Source organism: Tarenaya hassleriana, unplaced genomic scaffold, assembly GCF_000463585.1.
Source record: "Tarenaya hassleriana unplaced genomic scaffold, ASM46358v1 Cleome29, whole genome shotgun sequence".
Classification (NCBI taxonomy): Eukaryota; Viridiplantae; Streptophyta; class Magnoliopsida; order Brassicales; family Cleomaceae; genus Tarenaya; species Tarenaya hassleriana.
The window spans coordinates 1785227-1804132 of NW_010966092.1; the positions used below are offsets into that span (position 1 = coordinate 1785227).

Below are 18906 nucleotides of genomic sequence, written 5' to 3' on the forward strand. Positions count from 1 at the left end.
GAGCGTCGGAGACGGAACAATTTGCGGCTATGATTCGCTTCATCAGCTCTTGTCGGAGAATCTCGAACTGGATCTATATCAGGTGAAATATACGGAAACGAGTTTCTGATTTTCCTGACTTGGTATTTAGGTTGATCTGGCTTCGTGATTTACGTTTGGGTTCTTCGAGTTGTAATCGCTGATGAGATAGTTGGGTCTTCTATGTTTTGATATCTTGAAGCTTACTCTCTATTGATTTCATTTTGAGTGGATACAGTTGTTTCGTAACAATTATCTGGCTTGAAATATCGGATTCTCGGACTATTTTGGAGGCGATCTTTGGAGGAAGACGAATAAAAATACGATTTTGATCAGACCCTTTTTTGTGAAATTGGATCACTGAAACAGAGAAAACATGTTCCTGTTTTAAAATCTCTTGCAATTGAGTCAAGAAAAATAATTTGAAGTGTCTTTGTGTTGCTTGAAAGTCAGACATTTTTTGAAGTAAGGGACTCTTGATAATGGGTTTTTCAGGAGGTGAGCCGTTTGCTCCTTGGGCTCAATTGTGGAAGACAACTTGTACAGATTGCTTTTCCAGATTCTGTGGAAGACCTCGCCTCGAAACACACGTTCGATCTCCAGGTTTGGCATTTATTATCGCGGTACTCGTCTTCAGTTTTCTGATTGGATCACCTCATGAATGAATACATGCTTGACTACTTTTGGTTGGCTAGCTTCAGAGGATGAAATGTTTGATTGATCTTTCATCCTCGTCCTTTGTTATATACCCGAGTGAGTAGAGTTATTATATTCTATTCATGGTTATCTCTGTAGGGTTACTGTTTTTATGCTGAGAAAGAGCAGCTGAGAAGCTCTCGAGTAGTCAGAGTTGGTCTTATTCAGACCTCTATCGCTCTTCCAACTACTGCCCCCTTCTCGGACCAAAAAAGAGCAATATTTGAAAAGTATAAGCCAATGATCGATGCTGCAGGATCTGCTGGTGTTAACATACTATGCTTGCAGGTTTGTCAAGCATTCTCCTTTTGCATTCTTTATGATAAATTGCTAGTTATTTATCACTTTTCTCAGTGAATCCAGGAAGCTTGGACCATGCCCTTTGCATTCTGTACAAGGGAGAAGAAGTGGTGTGAGTTTGCTGAGCCTGTTGATGGAGAATCGACAAAGTTTCTTCAGGAATTTGCCAGGAAGTACAACATGGTAATCGTGAGTCCTATTCTTGAAAGAGATATCGATCACGGTGAAGTGCTTTGGAATACTGCTGTGATTATAGGGAATAACGGAAATATCATTGGCAAGCATCGGAAGGTAACTGCACTCTTTCCCTTATTCATTTGTTTTTCTTGTGGCTCTACCATACCTGGCAGAACCACATACCGAGAGTAGGAGATTTCAATGAGAGCACTTACTACATGGAAGGAGATACCGGCCATCCTGTGTTTGAAACAGCATTTGGGAAAATTGCTGTCAATATATGTTATGGAAGACACCATCCTTTGAATTGGCTTGCTTTTGGTCTGAATGGTGCTGAGATTGTCTTCAACCCTTCAGCAACTGTTGGTGAACTGAGTGAACCAATGTGGCCTATTGAGGTTAAGTTATAATCCTCTGATTCATCTAATGCCCCATCTCTTTCTAATCCTCTGTTTTTTTGGGTGTTCTCCGAACTTGTGTGAAGTTTTCTAGTGTAATACATAGTCTCTGAAGTATTGGTTTGTTCCATGAACTCAGGCACGAAACGCTGCAATAGCAAATAGTTATTATGTGGGCTCAATCAACCGTGTTGGAACGGAAGTATTCCCGAATGCGTTTACATCAGGTGATGGAAAACCACAGCATAACGATTTCGGGCATTTCTATGGATCAAGCTATTTCTCTGCACCTGATGCTTCATGCACTCCGCCAATGTCCCGTCACGAGGATGGCTTGTTGATCTCAGAAATGGATCTCAATCTCTGCCGACAGCTAAAAGACAAGTGGGGGTTTAGAATGACTGCGAGGTACGAGCTCTATGCCGATCTTCTTGCCAGTTATATCAAACCGGACTTCAAGCCTCAAGTAGTCTCCGACCCTTCGCTGCACAAGAATTCCTCGTAAGATCCGTTCCTACATAAGTTGTCCGTTTATCATCTGAATCTGTTCAACAAAAACTGGGAAATCTTTGTTTGATAAGATATCAATGGAAAGGATTGCTGGAATCATCATTCATCAAGTGTAATAGAGATCTTGTGTCTGCATATATGAATATGATGATTCTTTTGGTATTGTGTTTGCTTATAAACACCATTTTTGCTCTGCACTTGAATGTGAAACTCAATACTCTCCCCCATGTTTCGTGAGAATCTCTTGTCTGAAATATGGTAAAATTGGGACAGTGTACTCGCGAGTACACTTCCACGTGCTGTCCGGATGAGCTGGAGCGTACATTAAACCAGGAATTAAAAACAGTTCCTCTTTTTTTCAGAAAGTTCATGTTTTTCTTAATTTCATCCTAAATTTTTTCTTTTAATTATTATTATTCTCTTTTTCAAGATAAATGTTTAGGGAGTAAAAAAAGAAAATGAAAGGGGCACTAAACCAACCAACCACCAAGCCTTAACCGAACCGGAACCAGAGGACTCAACGTGAACCGGAACCGGATGCTGCAGATTCCTTCATCTCCTTTCGCTTCCTCAAAACTTCACAGCATCATCTATCTGCATGGGATTGCCTCTCACAGATGGTGTGAATCCAGAAAAAGAATGCAATCTCTCACTGTAACTCGGTACCTGACTCCAGTTTTCCCGCCAAAGCCTGTCCTTTTGCCGCAAAGATCGCCGCTTCCTGTCCTCCCTGTCCCGACCACCTGCAACCGCCGTCCGGCGATGGCGTCCCGCCGTGTTTCAGATTCCGTGAAGTCCCTCGCCGCCGGTGGTCCGTCATCGACTTCGGCCGGAGATGATGGGTACCCTTCTCTCGTGGAGTTTGTAGGTACAGTACCCAAATCTTTTTGCTGAAATTTTCTTTCCCTTGGGTTCGTGTTCTGCAACATTTCTATTTGTTCCATAGAATATTGCTTCTGAGAAATTAACGTGGGTTTCAATCGTTTCACCTGGCTTGAGATTTTGGTGAAATAATCTATTCGCGTAGGGCTGAAATTTGGTTCCCTTTTAAAGCCCACCCTTTGTCAAATTCCCTCTCTGTCCGAAGAACTCAAATGTTTGTAGTTGTTTGGTTAGTACCATGCTGACGATATCTGAAACCGAAGAACTGATAAGATACGCGCTTATGTTTAAGGTTTGGAAAATCTCTTTCGGGCAGACGGGTGAGATCATGTTACCAGACATAACATTCAGTTTGAGTTGCTTCCTGGTTTCTCTGTGCTGAAGTTTCAGTTCTGTTGTACAGATTGTCACTTATTGTGTGTTAATGTGTTGGGAAATTTCCCTAATAGGTAAAGGAGGAGAAGGGAGGGATGTGAGAGATGATCTTGTGGTTCTCATTTACCACATACAACATGCCTGCAAGAAAATTTCTTCTCTTGTGGCTTCTCCTTTCAACTCCTCTCTTGGGAAACAGCCTCTTACCTCCGGTGATGGCTCTGGTGGATCTGGCCGAGATGCTCCTAAGCCACTCGATATTGTTTCGGTGTGTTTTCCACTTCCTCTTGTTTTGTTTCTTACCATTCAAACCCTTCTGATATCTGTCCCGTGGGATAAGTTCATAGTCACAATCTAATGCTCATATGGCTCATATTATTATTCAAAGTCCTTGTATTTCTTTACTTGTGTATTGAGATGTTTAGCTCACCCAATTGTACCCATGTAAGAGGAGGAGTTTCTCATTTTCTTTTTCCAAATTGTTGCTATGTTTCAGAACGATATCATCTTATCCTCTCTCAGAAGCTCTGGGAAGGTGGCTGTCATGGCTTCAGAAGAGGATGATGCCCCCGTCTGGATAAAGGATGACGGCCCTTACGTTGTGGTTGTAGATCCTCTGGATGGTTCCAGAAACATCGATGCTTCTATACCCACCGGAACCATATTCGGCATTTACAATCGTCTTGTTGAACTCGATTATTTACCTGTAGAGGAGAAAGCACAGCTCAATTCTCTACAGAGCGGCAGCAGGCTTGTGGCTTCCGGGTACGTGCTCTATTCTTCCGCCACTATCCTCTGCCTTAGCCTTGGCTCTGGAACACACGCCTTCACGCTAGATCATTCCACCGGGGAGTTTATTCTTACTCATCAAAACATCAAGATTCCTCCCCGAGGTCAGTATCTCCGAGTTAACGGGCAGTTGAGACGAACTGAGAGAGTATTATTACAGTTTAAGCCAGCTAAACCTGCCTTAACCATTGCCAGGACAAATCTACTCAGTCAACGATGCTCGATACTTTGACTGGCCGGAAGGTCTGAGGAAGTACATCGACACTGTGAGACAGGGCAAAGGCCAGAACCCGAAGAAGTACTCGGCTCGTTACATATGTTCTCTTGTTGCTGATCTTCACAGGACTCTCCTCTATGGCGGCATAGCAATGAACCCGAGAGATCATCTCCGTCTGGTGTACGAGGGAAACCCGTTGGCCTTTCTGGTGGAGCAAGCCGATGGGAGAGCCTCTGATGGAAAAAGCGGGTTACTTTCCATTCAGCCGGTGAAGCTTCACCAGAGGCTACCTCTGTTTCTTGGCAGCATTGAAGACGTGATGGAGCTTGAGAGCTACGGAGATGTTCAACAGACTGTGAACCCTGGCTATGATGTTTGATTCACTTCCCCTTTGTTTCATGTTTAGCTTAACAAACAAACTGTATAGTTATGTGAATATAGAGATGTTGTTTATGTAACATTTGAATCCATTCCATATGTCTAAGTTGCTTTTATTATTAATAATTATATATATGCAACCAAGACAGCAAGTATGCTTGCATCATACATGAGTCAGTGCTTCCTTAAGCAAGCACCCATATTATAATACATATATATATATATATATATATATATATTATGTCTTTTCCCATGTAATTCAAAGTATATATAAGATGAGTAGGAAGTAGGCAAAGACAGTACCCATATTAAAGATGAGTGGATATATATGATTTGGCTCCTACCCTCTACTAGATTAGGCAACATACAAAAAAAAAAAAAAAGATACATGCATGCATAGGGTTTAATAATTTAATGAGGGAACTAGGCTAACTAATTTTAGTTTAATTATGATTGGAGGCTATTATATAGTTCTCCTAGATACTCAGACAGATGTGTGTATATGTATATATATAACCAAAAAAAGAAATGTATATTTGAATGTTATAATAAAAAAAAATACAAAGGCTAACTTTGCTTCTTGCTTGTGGATTGGGATATGGATGGAATGGAACCTTACAACATATCACTTGTAAGAATGATGTCATTCTCCTTTTTTTTTTCTTTTTTTTTTGGACAAAGATTTTAGAAAATTATTGCCCACTAAAATCAAACCACTAAACCCATTTTTTTGTTTATTTTTTTTTTGGGATTTTTGTGGTTATGTGACTATCATGGTAAGCTTACTTCATCAAGATCATCCAAGGACAAAAAGACCTCATCCAAACATGAGAGTTCAGTTCCATCATCGTCTTCCTCATTGCTGTTTTGTTCATAGACTCTGCATAACACCCACTTGCCATAATCCTGCAAAAGTTAATAACACCCCACACCCATTAGATATATATATATATATATATATATATATATATATACTAGTTTTATATCTATGTAAAACTAGACAGCTTTTTTGATAATGAGTCCAAGATTCTGTAATTTTCTAACAGTAAAAGGACTGTAAAAAATCTGAATATATTTTTAAATTCGGGCATGCCCAACAAATATCACCATCCACCAGAAACCCACCAACAAACAATGCATGTGGCAGAGAATTTTTTTTTCAAAACATGAGTTCAATCCATAATGTTTTCAACATTTCCACAACCTCAATCAATCAGTCAATCAGTAGCTTATGATCTCATCTAGAAAGGGTGAAGGCAAGAAGAGGGTATATATGCATATACACTTACTGTTCTGTGACTAGAACCACTACTTCGGATCCCTCTTTTGGAAGAAGATCTGCCGGACGAGGAATCTGGGAGGGAATATTCTTGCATCAGCCAGCTGGTCGGAGAATCTCCGAGGTAGAAAGTCAAGTACTTCTTGACGCCGACCTTCCTGTTGCCGGAGCTGGTGAAAATGGGTTCATCCATCTCCATGGATCTCCAGTAGCCATTCCTCGTCTCCCTGTTCTGTGTCTTCCTGCTGTAGTAATACCATTGCCTCCCTTCCCCCATCGCCTTCCCTGTCGTTTTTTTCCCAAGTTCAGTAACAGTTTATCATCACTTTCATATATCTATATTGGCTAAAATGATACGTACATTGCATACACACATGATACATGCATATGGTCACATGATATGAAAATTTGAAGTTGCTATGATGGCGATGTGTGAAATATATATAATACATTCACCGATATATATATATATATATGCATGTTACATGTATGTATCTCACCATCCCAACCAAATAAATAAAGGGAAAGATTAGGTAGAGATTGGTACTATATTTGTTTGTAGGAAACAAAAACAATCCTTAAAAAGCAACCCACCAAAGTGTACTGACAGAGAGGCCATTGGTTACTTACATTGGTGACAATCTCTCTTGTCCTTTTTCGACATAAATAGGGTATTTGTATCATATATACGTATATACCCCCTAATATACAGACGTTCCTAATCATCCCATACACATGCATATATGAACACACATGTAAACCCACACCCATATATATACATGCATAGCTCCGTGTGTGTGTGTGTGTGTGTATAGTCAAACTTCATGACTATATATATAGCCTGCAGTTGTGATTAACTTAGTCACTTGTTCTTGAAGGTTTCCTCGTTCAAGATACTGCGTTGACGCACACAAAACTTAAGATTATGCAGCATATGGATCCTCTCACGTATACGCACACATATACGATCTGTGTACGCATGTTGTGTGGGTATATATATGTGAGGGTGCTTGTGTATATAATACAGAGAGAGAGAAATACCGGGGAGGTCCCAAGGATCGTAGGGATAGAGATCGAGGTCGGGGATGACGTCAGGATGACATGGCAAAAGCGAAGCCTTGCGGTGGAGGAAGTGAACGACGAGCTCTTCGTCCGTCGGATAAAACCTGAATCCCGGTGGCAAATTCCCGTTTGATCCATACCCATCTCCCATATCTCCTCCACTTACAATATATATATATATATATATGTGTGTGTGTGTCTCTGTGTATGTGTGTATGTACTAGTAGTGTGTCTGTAAGAAAGTGGTGAGAGAAGAAACAGAGATGATGTGGAATTAGAGGGAGAGAGTGAGAGACAAGCTTGACATATTTATAGGGTGAAGAAGAAGAAGAAGGAAGGAGAAGGTGGAAGCCTCGCACTTGCAATTTGGTCTTTATTACTTTGGAGGATACGCCATTTTGACGGGCTTCAATTCATTTTCACATCCCCCCACATAAAATATTATCATTATTAATTTAAAGAATTAAAATATTCATAGAAAAAAGATGGGGAAAAAGTTTTTGTTTGAATTATATATATACATATATATATATATATATATATTCAAGAATGATTATATATGTTGAAGATCGATGTTAAGACCATAGGAAAAAACAAATAGAGAAAAAGTATGTCCGTGGAAAGGTATGTTCGAAGAAAGGAGACGCACACGAGCAAAGTGGTGGTGCAAATGTTTTTTTTTTTACATTTTGTGTTACGTAATTCTTTTTAATTGAATCATTTAATCTTTGTTATTACAATTCTACTAATTTCGAGTTATGAACGATGATTTAGTATACAAAAATCATAACCATTGATTTAAATTGGTCATTTGCATCGATTAACAAGTTTTTTTAAAATTACATATCTAATCCTTCATGCCGTCAAAGATCAATTGGTATGGAGGGTCATGGGAATCGTGGGGGTGTCTTGATGGAGAAATTGAAACTATATGTCCACGCAATATGAAATTGGTAAAAGGTTATATTATAATATTATAAAAATAATTTTTTTAAAAAAAAGAGGCGGCGCGTAAAGGGACGTGGTTACTCACGATTATTGGACACTGACTCTTTGTATCTCCTCCTCTTATTATCTGTTATCCAACTTTAAAAAATTTATATATTATTCACCAATTTTGTTATATTTGTATAGTTTGTACAATCAAATAAAATTGTTAAAATAAATAGTAAGGAAAGTGGTTTTCGAATGAAATATAGATAAAATTGATGGGGCTTATGACCCCCTTTTTTTTGTCTATTTTCATTATTATATATATGTTTTGGTATCTACATACTAGGTATGAATACGAATCGGATATCCGGAATTTTTTAGATGTCTGTATCTGTATCTGGTCCGTATAAATATTCGATTTTGTTATCTGTATCCGATCCGTAATTTTCGGATATCCGTAAAAACTACAGATATTTGCAGATATTTGTATCTGATCTAAAATATTATAAAATTTTGAATTAAAATTAAATAACAAATTCAAACGCAAATAAAAGGTATAATCTATTTAATATAAATGATATTTATAATTTAAAATTCATAATTTAAACATTACAAATCAACTCAAATATAAATACAATCATAATCTATCAAATATAAATATATTCGAAATTTAAAATATTAAATATAATAAACCTTAATATTCAAAAGATTAAATATTATAAATCTCCGTATATATAAAATATTTTTTAAATCTCTCTAAAAAATGTTTAAATATTAAACATTTTAAATCTATATATATACCAAATTATTCTTATATTTAATAATATTATTACAAAATACGAATCGAATCGGATATACCGGATAATTTAATTTTAATATCCGTATCCAACTCGTATCCAATAAATATCTTCAAATAAATATCCATATCCGATCCATAAACTCTGGATATCCGAAATTTCGGAGAATAAGGGATCGGTTAAGTTTTTTCGGATATTTTGGCCACGCCTACTACGTACCGATGTATAAAATGTTATAGACACTTTTCTGTGCATATATGTGAATTATTGCACTGATTGTGTTGTGCTAATTACATATCATTAATGTGTTTACATTCCATTAAGTAATGTAATGCATAACCTTTATTTTATAAAAAAAATGTAATTGTCTCTTTTTTAATTTGGTCGTAACTTTAAATCTAAGGCATAACTAATACTTTTCGTCAGTTTTATACCAATTCCAATCAGATGGAAAAAAGTGTTATATCCAGTGGACAGATATAAAAAAAAAAAAATGCGATTAGGAAAAGAAATCAATATAAAAATCAATAAAATAAAATATTTAATAATTCCAGTTCTCTACCTCAAATTTCATTAAATACTTCTATATAAATCCAGTTTCGATTCCTTTCCGGTTGTCTTATTATGTAATATTGCCGGTTAGACCATTTTTTCTTAGAACAAATGAAAACTTTATAAAATTACTTATTAAACTTTAAAAAAATTATACGTAAAACGAATATAATTTATTTACATCTTTAATCCTGTATTTCCAACACTAAAACCCATATTTTACCCAAAAATACACTAACAAACATAAACTAATTAGTTTTTAGAGTTACTTACAATTTATTTTTAGTCCAAATATAGGTCCAAATTAGAAAAATTAATAATAACGGAAATCTAAAAAAATCCAAATAAAAAAATGAGGGAGTGAACATGACACTTCATGCTGAGATCATGCAGCCGCAAGGAAGACACGTGGCAAGCATGGAAATGGGTTTGGTCGTCAACCATCCAATTTGAGCCTCCCTCTGGGCCCCACTTCTTCTCTTTTTTTCTTTTTTTTTTTTTCTCTTTGGCCATTTCTTCTTGTACTCATTTTATATTCTCTCCATCATCCCACCAAAATCATTTATTTCAGTTTCTACTAATTTTTTACAAGATGTATAAAATATAATAATCCCAATTTATATGATTTGTGGATTAAAAATTTAGTTATTAGGCACAAAAATAACAACAATAGTAATAAAATTCTGTTGAGAAATCATTCATAGTTTTGCATTTTATACAATAGAAAACAATTGAGTTATAAAATATTACATATATAATATATATATATATATTGATGATAATCCAAATCAATATGGAATTACAACCCCACCCATGTATTTGTAAACTAGTTACACTATTTTGAGATTTAGATCTTTTACATACCGATACATGCATCTCTTAACAAAGATTTTATGATACATGAATTTTTCAACATTTACAAGATCAAGTTTTCCTAAATTCCATAAACCTACAAAAGATTGTGTTCATGATATATATATATATATATATGTATGTATAGACATGGATACATGTGTATGTACCAAAAAAATACAAAGCATGGTACATTTTTTCTTCACCAAGGAGCAAAGATACAAAAATTCCATGTGCATATATTACACATGAAATCTCTCCTCAAGTAGCAATCAATGTCTTTTGTTGTTTGTAAATTGAGATCCACACACATTGCCCAAAGCGCAATCAAGCCACTATTACTTGGGATGGGAGTTCAACTTATTTTATTTTACGTGGACCCACTTTTTGTCCTACATAATTGACCCTTTCCTCTTAATCTTGTCACTGTTTTATTATAATATTATTAAAACTATATACTAAACAATTAATCAATTCATTTTTTAAAAAAAAAATGCGTACAAGTAGGCAGGCATCCCCCAATGAATAGTAGGAGTGCGTGGGTGGGTGCTGAGCCACTTTGCTTGAGATTTTTCCAATGTGAACATACACACATACACATATACATACATCTATATATATGTATTATATGAAAGTGTATATATATATTTCGGAAAAGGGCAGAAAGGTAAAAAGATAAAGATCACGTTAGGGGTAGGGATGATGATCTATTGCTTACGCAGAATGGCCACACGCGTGACGGAGATCGGTGAGATGTTTTTTGTCTGTTGTGTTAATTATCTTTTTTTTTTTTAAAATAAATAAATTTTAAAATATTATTTTTTGTGGGCTCTATCGAATTTGCAAGTGTGTATTTGTTCTTATCCCCAAAGTCGTGCTTAATTAGTTAGATCCATGCTCCTACATTAGACGTCCCAACTATCATATATTTCAATCTTATTTCCTAGATTTCGCACGTCATAATCAGATTGCTTGAATATTATATATATATATATATATACATACATGTCAATTGACAAAATTATCCAATTTTGGATATGAAGTAAATCATATCCGAATTTGGGTTTTTTAAGTTGAATTTAGTATAGATTGGATTGAGATTTAAATTTCAAGACATCACCATAGATATGATTACGAATTCATCTTTTATATTTATTAAAAATTACAAATGTTGCGTAATCTTTTTTTAAAAAATTATAAAATTATCTTTTATATATTTATTAAAAATTAAAATTTTGTCTTAATCTTGTTTCTTAAGTTAAAAAATTAACCTCGACGTGTTTTTTAAATTATAGAATAACACTAATATTTATTAAATATTACAAAATTATCCTTCTGTTTTTTTTTAATATAAAATTCAGTTATGGATACTCAGATCAATATCCAAATATTTTGTTTGGATACTTGAATCAAACGATATGAATCCAAATTTCAAATTTCAATACTTAAAATATTCGGATATAATAATTAAGATATTCGAAAATTTTCGAATATTATATGGTACCCACGCCCTAATAATATGCAGTTATATAGAGACTTCCAATAAATTGGAAGATTGCCGAACTTATAATCGATTGGTGTAAAGTTTTGGGGTAATTAATTAAGGTTAAGGCGTATGATTAAAGAGGAGAGATTGTAAGAAAGTTGGCTTCTTCCGCCGACGTAACCCTTCAGACAGAATGGAGGTTAGGGCGAAAGTCAAATCTCGTCAAAGGCTTTTCGTACCAACAACACTTCCAATGTTATCATGTCCACAAAGAAATTAATCCTCCGGGTTCTAATCTCTTTCATTAATTTCTTCAACTCTATAATATCTGATTATATTATATGTTTCTCTCTCTCTATTGGTTATTATCTTGAAACATCAATGTCTTTTCCCTGATTATACATCTATATATATATATATTTTTATAATAATAATAATTTTGTTGTTGTTTTTGTGTTGCTCGCTATCTGTCTGCAACACATAACACATACACAACAATATTTTTTTTTGAATAATCAGATATTTTGTGTTAAAATTCAGTCTAATTCAGAGATCGAGATCAAACCATGTGATTAGAATTACGTTTATCTTTCCAATTTAAAACTCGAACTCGGAACGAGATATACGTTTTGCGTCCCCATTTCGCCAGTTGAACTATATTTAAGTTGGGTCATAGCAATAATTATTATCATACCATAAAAATTACATATGTTTGAAATGATTGAAAATAACGTTTTTTTTGACAAAATTTTTGCAAACTGTTGGGAGTTTGTGAGAGAACAAAACACTTTGGTTTCTTGTCAGCAAATCTCCCAATGTAAAGCAATCATCTGTACAATCAAAGCAGTACCCACCAAAAACAAACCTAATTGCAAATAAAAAAAAAGAAAGTTAAATAACTTCATCATGAAGTAACATATGATTCATACATTTATGTAAATACAGTGATTGATCTTTTTTTTTTTTGCAACTCCCACCTAAATTCGACAAGCACGAATAATTCATTAATTTTGAAAAATAAAAAAAAATGTGTTTTTTTTTGGGGTGATGTTAATCCGCATGGCGAAAATGTTGATGACTTTGATATATAATAAGATGATGATGGATGGGATGCCGTGAAATATATCCGTTCATTGCGCACATTACAGAGAAATTGCACATCAGACATCAAATCCAACAGGTAAAAAAAGTCTTCCCCAAGTGGGGAAAAAAAAAGCTTCAATGTTTCAAGATTTACTTTAAAAAAAAAAAAGACAATGATGTGTTCTCGCATGTATCCACGAGTCAAATTCCTTGGACTCCATGTTACATGATTTTTTTTCTTCTAGTGATCTCGGCCACTTTCTAAAGATAAAACCAACGGGACATTTTAATCTTTAGATTTAAATTTTAATTCGTTTTAATTTAATTTTTTTTACTTCATTGAGAATTTAAGTAGATTTTGGATTTGTTTTAGACTTCATCTAATTCAAATCTTATCAAATTATATTTATTTTTTAAAACAATTTTTCTTTTCCTTTTATTTTCTCTTATTTCATTTTCGTTTTAATTTTGAAAAACCATACACGATCGGTTTTATATCAAATTTGATTTAGATATGGTTACTTAATTTTTTTTATATATCAAACTCAATTTCGATATGATTATATATTAGCCCGTTCAACTTTAGAGATATGAATAAAAAAAAATATCCTACCAAATCTTTTTTTTTTAATCCTCACAAAAAGGGTGAAAAACTATTACGTGGACCGTCTCAATTGTATAAAGAGATGAAACTGATCGGATTGTTTATATAAAATAATGGCTGCTGCTTCTTCACCAAGATAGATCTCGATTCACGAGCCTTCTCAACACTACACGTAATTAATTCCAAAGTAATTTTCAACAAGAAAAGATTTTTACCCAAAGTCACCATCTTCTATAAAATCATATGGACATATTTACCTTACCATAAACCATTTCGTTACACGTTTACAATACCGCCCTGCATGATGCCATTAATGAAAATGTTAATGCTGCCCTTTGTTTCAGAATCTTGGAATTGGTTTGAAAGAAAACTCCAAATCCACTTTACCTCTTCCACTGCGAATTTGTCGAAGGAGCTCAGTTGGGGTTGTAGCCATTCAAGCGTGTACGTAGAGGGACTTGCGCTTTGTTGCATTGGTAAAGACTGACCAGCTGACGAGACCCAAAAAAAATTACGTCGATGAATACAGACAGAGATTCGGGAGAAGAAAAAAAATCCAACCTGGTTGTCGTAAGAGGATCCTGTGTGTCACAAATGCCTGAAATAACGACAACAAAGAGTTACTTGCTTACAGTGAGAGGACCTTATAACTGATAAAGAAAACATATTGTGAGATGTCTGGATGGAGATTATTACCTGCCAGGAAGATGGCATAAATTCACGAAATGGAAGATGCTGTGCATTGCTCGAACCAGTTCTTGACAAGTCGTCATTCGAGGAGAATTTCCTGGAATTTTTGTATGTTGTGAGATGCATCAAGTAACTATAGCAACACGGGATATGCAAAAACCAAACTAACCGGCTGATCTCGCTTGCCGGGTGTTTATTATCTCCGAATATTGTAGCCTTAGTGGCAATTATTATCATGGAATGCACTTGAAGTAGCCGCTTCATCTCCTGCACTATGGTCTCCACCACATTCTTAAGGGAGAGATTTTTCCTATACATACATAAACAGATTTAGAGTCAAGAACAGAAAGTTTTGAAAATGTTCGCATTTAGTGGCTTAATTTACCATCTCTGACTTGCCAATATTAACAAATCCATCATCATGCTGGAATTTTGCAACACCCTCCATCATATTTGAGTTCACTGTCCTCTAAGAGAGGGGTTCTAGTTTGAACAACCTAACTTATGTGAAACGATAAGTTGTCTCCATACACATTTAGTTTTTACTTCCCATGATGCAGCATTTCTATCAATCAGCAGATTTAAGATACCAACTAAGGAAATTTCCTAGAGCAGTGTTTGAGCATGTCTTACCTATTATGTGCCTCCATAGCTAAAGACGACGATAGCCGATCAGTCCAGTGGAAAGCACCAATGCTGGTGAAAAGATTGCAAAAACATTTAGATCACATTCTCTCCAGTTTGATGGCTAAAGCCAGCAACAATCCCACAAAGCATCTGAGAAGTTGAAGATATCGGACTCGGTTATCTGGCCAAACGCAAGAATATACTAACCCCAACTGTGAAAAACTAAACAATTCTCAATCTGTGGAAAGATTTAAAGAATTTAGGCAGAATTTAGACCATCTGAAGACAGAAAGCCCTAAAAGTCATTAAACAGGCTCAGAGGAATTTAAAGAACAAGATAATATCTGAATAACATGGAAAAAGGAAAGATTCAAAGACAAACCTGTCAATCATAAGAATTCCAACTTGAATGCCGTATGCTTCCTCCTCCCTTTGGATCCGGTAATGTAGTGTCTACAATAACAGAAGGATTGGTGGAAAAGCTAAACAGTCCTAAACTTTTGCTATCCATTACAAACCCAGATATCCTGCTTGGACAGCCTTCATTACCTTGAGTGTGGACAGAAGTTCGATACTATCATAACAGCGAATGTAGAGAAAACGTTTCATGCATGAAACATAAAGCTCCTCATCAAAAACAGCCTTGGACTTCTTGTCTTCTGATCCACAGTTTCGTAAATTCGCGTCTTGAAGTTGCCACCATTCTCCATTGCCTAATCCTGTTTGAGGAAAGAAATTATAGCGTAAATAAGTTTAAACTACCTGCAATGATAAATAGGCTGTATAACTGATGAAACTATACCTATCGAAAATCATAACCTGCTCACAGTAATGCCATCCCATGCAAAAAATCCTAGGCATGTGTGAACTGAACTGAAGTGTGAATATGATGCTACAAACACCATAACTGGAACTTCCCCAGAAATTTGGCTAATGTCAGCAAGTCGTGAAAGGAAAACAACAAAGGAAAAAGAACTATAATGTCACAGCAAATCGTTACTGATGTTAAGGAGAACAAGTTAGGAAAGTGAAGTCATTGATAATGGTGAAATTGACCCAACTAAAGAACTCACTTATAGTCAGATAAATTTCACAATCCACGCAAAGGGCTACTAAGATTACGAATACTAAAGCATATAACGGCATGCAAAACGATATGAAAAGCCAAAGTAAGCAAGATTCCATACTGTCGGCTTGAAGAAGACGATGCTTCAGAACCTCTGATAAACGCAGAACATCGAAGCGGCAATCCAGGTCGAGAAACAACACCAGTTTCCCTAATCCTCCATACTGAATGCTGTTCCACTCCTTGGGAAGAATGCAACTGATGGCGGACTGTAATCAACGAAGCAGAGACGAGAGAAATACAAAACACCGACACACAACAACCTACGAAATTCGATCCGAAGAGCGAGAGTTCCCCACCTGAATCAAGATCTGAGTTTTCGCAGATGGCGAAGCGCCGGTGATTTCGACGACATTCCCGGCGCGTAGAGGCACGCGGTGAAGAGGCGGGAGGAGCAGGATCGAGCGGTCTCTGAGGACCCGAGACAACATTCGTTTCGCTGTTTCGTCCGTACGAATCCAACGACGAGCTTCTTCCTCCTCTTCTTCCCCCATCTCCGGTCGCGTTTCCCGGCAACTCCTCCGCCGGTTTACACACTGAATGCAGGCGAAACTGCCGTGGAAAAAAAAAAAGACATGGGAAATAACATGGGCTTATAAATGGGCCTGTTTCAGTTCTAGGATACATATGTTGAATTGAAGCCGAATATGATAGATCTTATTGGGCCCAAATATGACCGTGATTTACGGAAATGCCACTGGAATAGAGGATAAGGGAAAACCATTTCTTTCCACAGAAATATTAACAATTTTTTTAAAAAAAAGAAGAAAACAATAATTTACAAACGAAGACAAATATATCATATTCTTTCAATAGAGTCCCCATATTTTATATCATTACCCACATTTATCTCCTCATCTCTGTTTTTGAGCTTTTTCTCTCTGGAGAGAGATTCTTCAGCGAGAGAGAGAGAAGCTCACAAACTGAACACTTCAAAATACACAGAGCTCTTCGGCTTTTCGAAAGACTGCAATAATGGAGTTCCGTGGAGATGCCAATCAGAGGATTTCAATGATTTCGGCTCATCTTCAACCTTCTTCCACTCCTCTGGTTCTCTCCTCTCTCACTCCCTCCATCTGTTCTTGCTTCTTAGCCACGTTATCTTCTCTCCTGCTTTAATGGCTTCGTGTATTGTGTGGGACGTCAATTTCTTCGGCCCAGGGATTAGGGTTTCTCGGTAGTATCCATAAGAGTTGTTGTCCGGACGGACATTTTCTTTGTGTTTTAATCAGACACGAAAGGTCGAGTCTTGATATTGTTTCCATTCTGTTGTTCCTCATTACAGGACAGATGAAATTTGCTTTGTTTTCCCAAGTTCATGATTTGATTAGCTTAAGATCAATGACAGTTATCATGTTCATCCAGACCGTAGCTTTGTCCGTGTATTTACCTTGTTGTGACTTTGGTTTACAAGATTGAGAGAGAAAGTTTGAGAGAGATTATTGGTGAGTTATGGATATTTAAACTCAAACTCTCCATAATTCCGTGTAGAAATTTAAGCCCTTTATGACCAAAGTGAATTATACCCTGTTTAAAAACTTGGTTTATTATGATCTTTTGTCTTGCTGATTGCTCATTAGATGGAGGGGACTTCGGTATTGGGGCGAGAAAACTGCAGAGGGAAAGGCGGGAATCCTGGTTTCAAAGTAGCAATTCTGGGAGCTGCAGGGGGAATTGGGCAATCCCTCTCGATGCTTCTGAAGATGAACCCTCTTGTTTCAGTACTTCACCTCTATGATGTCGTCAATGCCCCCGGTGTAACAGCAGACATCAGTCACATGGACACTGGAGCTGTTGTAAGAAACTCAACCCATTACTTAAAAGATGGCTTATGTTCTTGCTGTATCTGTTTTTGTTGACTGTAATGATGAATTCTTGACATGCTTGGGTCATAGGTTCGTGGCTTCTTGGGGCAACCTCAGCTTGAAAACGCGCTTACGGGGATGGACCTTGTGATCATACCAGCTGGTGTGCCGAGAAAACCCGGGATGACAAGAGACGATCTCTTTAAGATCAACGCTGGAATCGTTAGGACACTCTGTGAGGGCGTGGCCAAGCGCTGTCCTAACGCCATTGTCAACTTGATCAGCAACCCTGTCAACTCTACTGTTGCAATTGCGGCTGAGGTTTTCAAGAAAGCTGGGACTTATGATCCTAAGAAGCTTTTGGGAGTCACCACACTTGATGTCGTTCGTGCCAACACATTTGTGGTATTTTCTCTGGATCTTACTCCATAAACCCGGTTCTTGATCTCGTTCTGGCAAGATCTCAGGCTGATGCCAAGCAGAAACTTTATTCCAAGATCTGACGTTTTCTTGGAATTCTTGAGAAACCCTTTTTTTATTCCTATCCTGCAGGCAGAAGTTCTCGGGCTCGATCCCAGAGAAGTTGATGTGCCAGTTGTTGGAGGACATGCAGGTGTCACGATCTTGCCATTGCTATCACAGGTGCAAATAAACGAGAAGAAAAGCCGGTTGTTCCTATTCTTGATTTCATTAGCTTCTGTTAAACTTGATTTGTTTCTGCAATCTTTCCACAGGTTAAGCCTCCTAGCAGCTTCACACCTGCAGAAGTTGAGTACCTTACAAACCGTATTCAAAATGGTGGAACTGAAGTCGTCGAGGTAAAACTTTCGACAATTAGGACACAGTAAATTATCCTCCCATTGTTCTTGATCATGCAATCATGTGAGTTAATCTGAGTTTAATCTTCATCTGCAGGCAAAAGCTGGAGCTGGATCGGCAACACTGTCAATGGTGAGCAAAACAAAATCTACAAGTGGAACTAATTTTCTCTCTTCTTCCCCTTTTCGGGAATTGTTTTACTGACATGTGAATGTGAATGTAAAAGGCATATGCTGCAGCAAAGTTTGCAGACGCTTGCCTCCGTGGATTGAAGGGTAATGCAGGAGTAGTGGAGTGTGCCTTTGTAGCTTCACAGGTAATCGGTTTCTTCCGTCGACAAGCTCTAAGCTCTAAGCTCTTTTCTGTTATTAGCCTCTGACTGTTCTGGTAATACTACAGGTCACAGAGCTGCCTTTCTTTGCAACCAAGGTACGTCTTGGTCGTGTAGGAG

General features: G+C 36.7%; 5 protein-coding genes across 7 annotated transcripts in view; 3 read left to right on the forward strand and 2 right to left on the reverse strand.

Annotated features, from left to right (window-relative positions):
• The window catches only part of LOC104818523 (beta-ureidopropionase), a 3505-nt gene extending 1227 nt beyond the window's left edge, over positions 1 to 2278 (forward strand). Inside the window, exons 2-7 of the mRNA XM_019203062.1 lie at positions 4 to 82; positions 514 to 621; positions 814 to 1002; positions 1078 to 1305; positions 1365 to 1589; positions 1729 to 2278. Coding sequence (XP_019058607.1) covers positions 4 to 82; positions 514 to 621; positions 814 to 1002; positions 1078 to 1305; positions 1365 to 1589; positions 1729 to 2094 — 1195 coding nt within the window. The 3' untranslated portion in view covers positions 2095 to 2278. The remainder of the gene's footprint in view (positions 1 to 3; positions 83 to 513; positions 622 to 813; positions 1003 to 1077; positions 1306 to 1364; positions 1590 to 1728) is intronic.
• Positions 2279 to 2534: 256 nt separating this feature from the next.
• LOC104818451 (fructose-1,6-bisphosphatase, cytosolic) lies at positions 2535 to 4863 on the forward strand. Its single transcript, XM_010548050.2, has 4 exons — positions 2535 to 2967; positions 3431 to 3624; positions 3853 to 4249; positions 4341 to 4863. Exons 1-4 carry the CDS (start codon positions 2637 to 2639, stop codon positions 4739 to 4741), a joined length of 1323 nt encoding a protein of 440 aa, XP_010546352.1. The 5' UTR covers positions 2535 to 2636; the 3' UTR covers positions 4742 to 4863.
• A 390-nt stretch (positions 4864 to 5253) lies between these two features.
• Positions 5254 to 7466, reverse strand: LOC104818452 (NAC domain-containing protein 104). The gene is made up of 3 exons (XM_010548051.2): positions 7061 to 7466; positions 6030 to 6304; positions 5254 to 5646 (listed from the first exon to the last, which is right to left on the reverse strand). Exons 1-3 carry the CDS (start codon positions 7230 to 7232, stop codon positions 5512 to 5514), a joined length of 582 nt encoding a protein of 193 aa, XP_010546353.1. The 5' UTR covers positions 7233 to 7466; the 3' UTR covers positions 5254 to 5511.
• A 5933-nt stretch (positions 7467 to 13399) lies between these two features.
• Positions 13400 to 16390, reverse strand: LOC104818453 (DNA repair protein XRCC2 homolog). 3 transcript variants are annotated; one of them, XM_010548054.2, is made up of 11 exons: positions 16131 to 16390; positions 15893 to 16040; positions 15255 to 15424; positions 15088 to 15158; positions 14712 to 14774; positions 14248 to 14388; positions 14085 to 14175; positions 13950 to 13986; positions 13776 to 13879; positions 13651 to 13685; positions 13400 to 13554 (listed from the first exon to the last, which is right to left on the reverse strand). In XM_010548054.2, the coding sequence occupies exons 1-10, from the start codon at positions 16323 to 16325 to the stop codon at positions 13665 to 13667; spliced, it is 1041 nt and encodes a 346-aa protein (XP_010546356.1). In that variant the 5' UTR covers positions 16326 to 16390; the 3' UTR covers positions 13400 to 13554; positions 13651 to 13664. The 3 variants fall into 3 exon arrangements, with proteins under 3 accessions (XP_010546356.1, XP_010546355.1, XP_010546354.1); XM_010548053.2 differs by having other exon boundaries at positions 13646 to 13685; XM_010548052.2 differs by having other exon boundaries at positions 13468 to 13685.
• Positions 16391 to 16679: 289 nt separating this feature from the next.
• The window catches only part of LOC104818455 (malate dehydrogenase 2, glyoxysomal), a 3207-nt gene continuing 980 nt past the window's right edge, over positions 16680 to 18906 (forward strand). The window contains exons 1-8 of the mRNA XM_010548055.1: positions 16680 to 16881; positions 17412 to 17627; positions 17727 to 18041; positions 18189 to 18278; positions 18371 to 18454; positions 18552 to 18587; positions 18682 to 18771; positions 18855 to 18903. Coding sequence (XP_010546357.1) covers positions 16807 to 16881; positions 17412 to 17627; positions 17727 to 18041; positions 18189 to 18278; positions 18371 to 18454; positions 18552 to 18587; positions 18682 to 18771; positions 18855 to 18903 — 955 coding nt within the window. The 5' untranslated portion in view covers positions 16680 to 16806. The remainder of the gene's footprint in view (positions 16882 to 17411; positions 17628 to 17726; positions 18042 to 18188; positions 18279 to 18370; positions 18455 to 18551; positions 18588 to 18681; positions 18772 to 18854; positions 18904 to 18906) is intronic.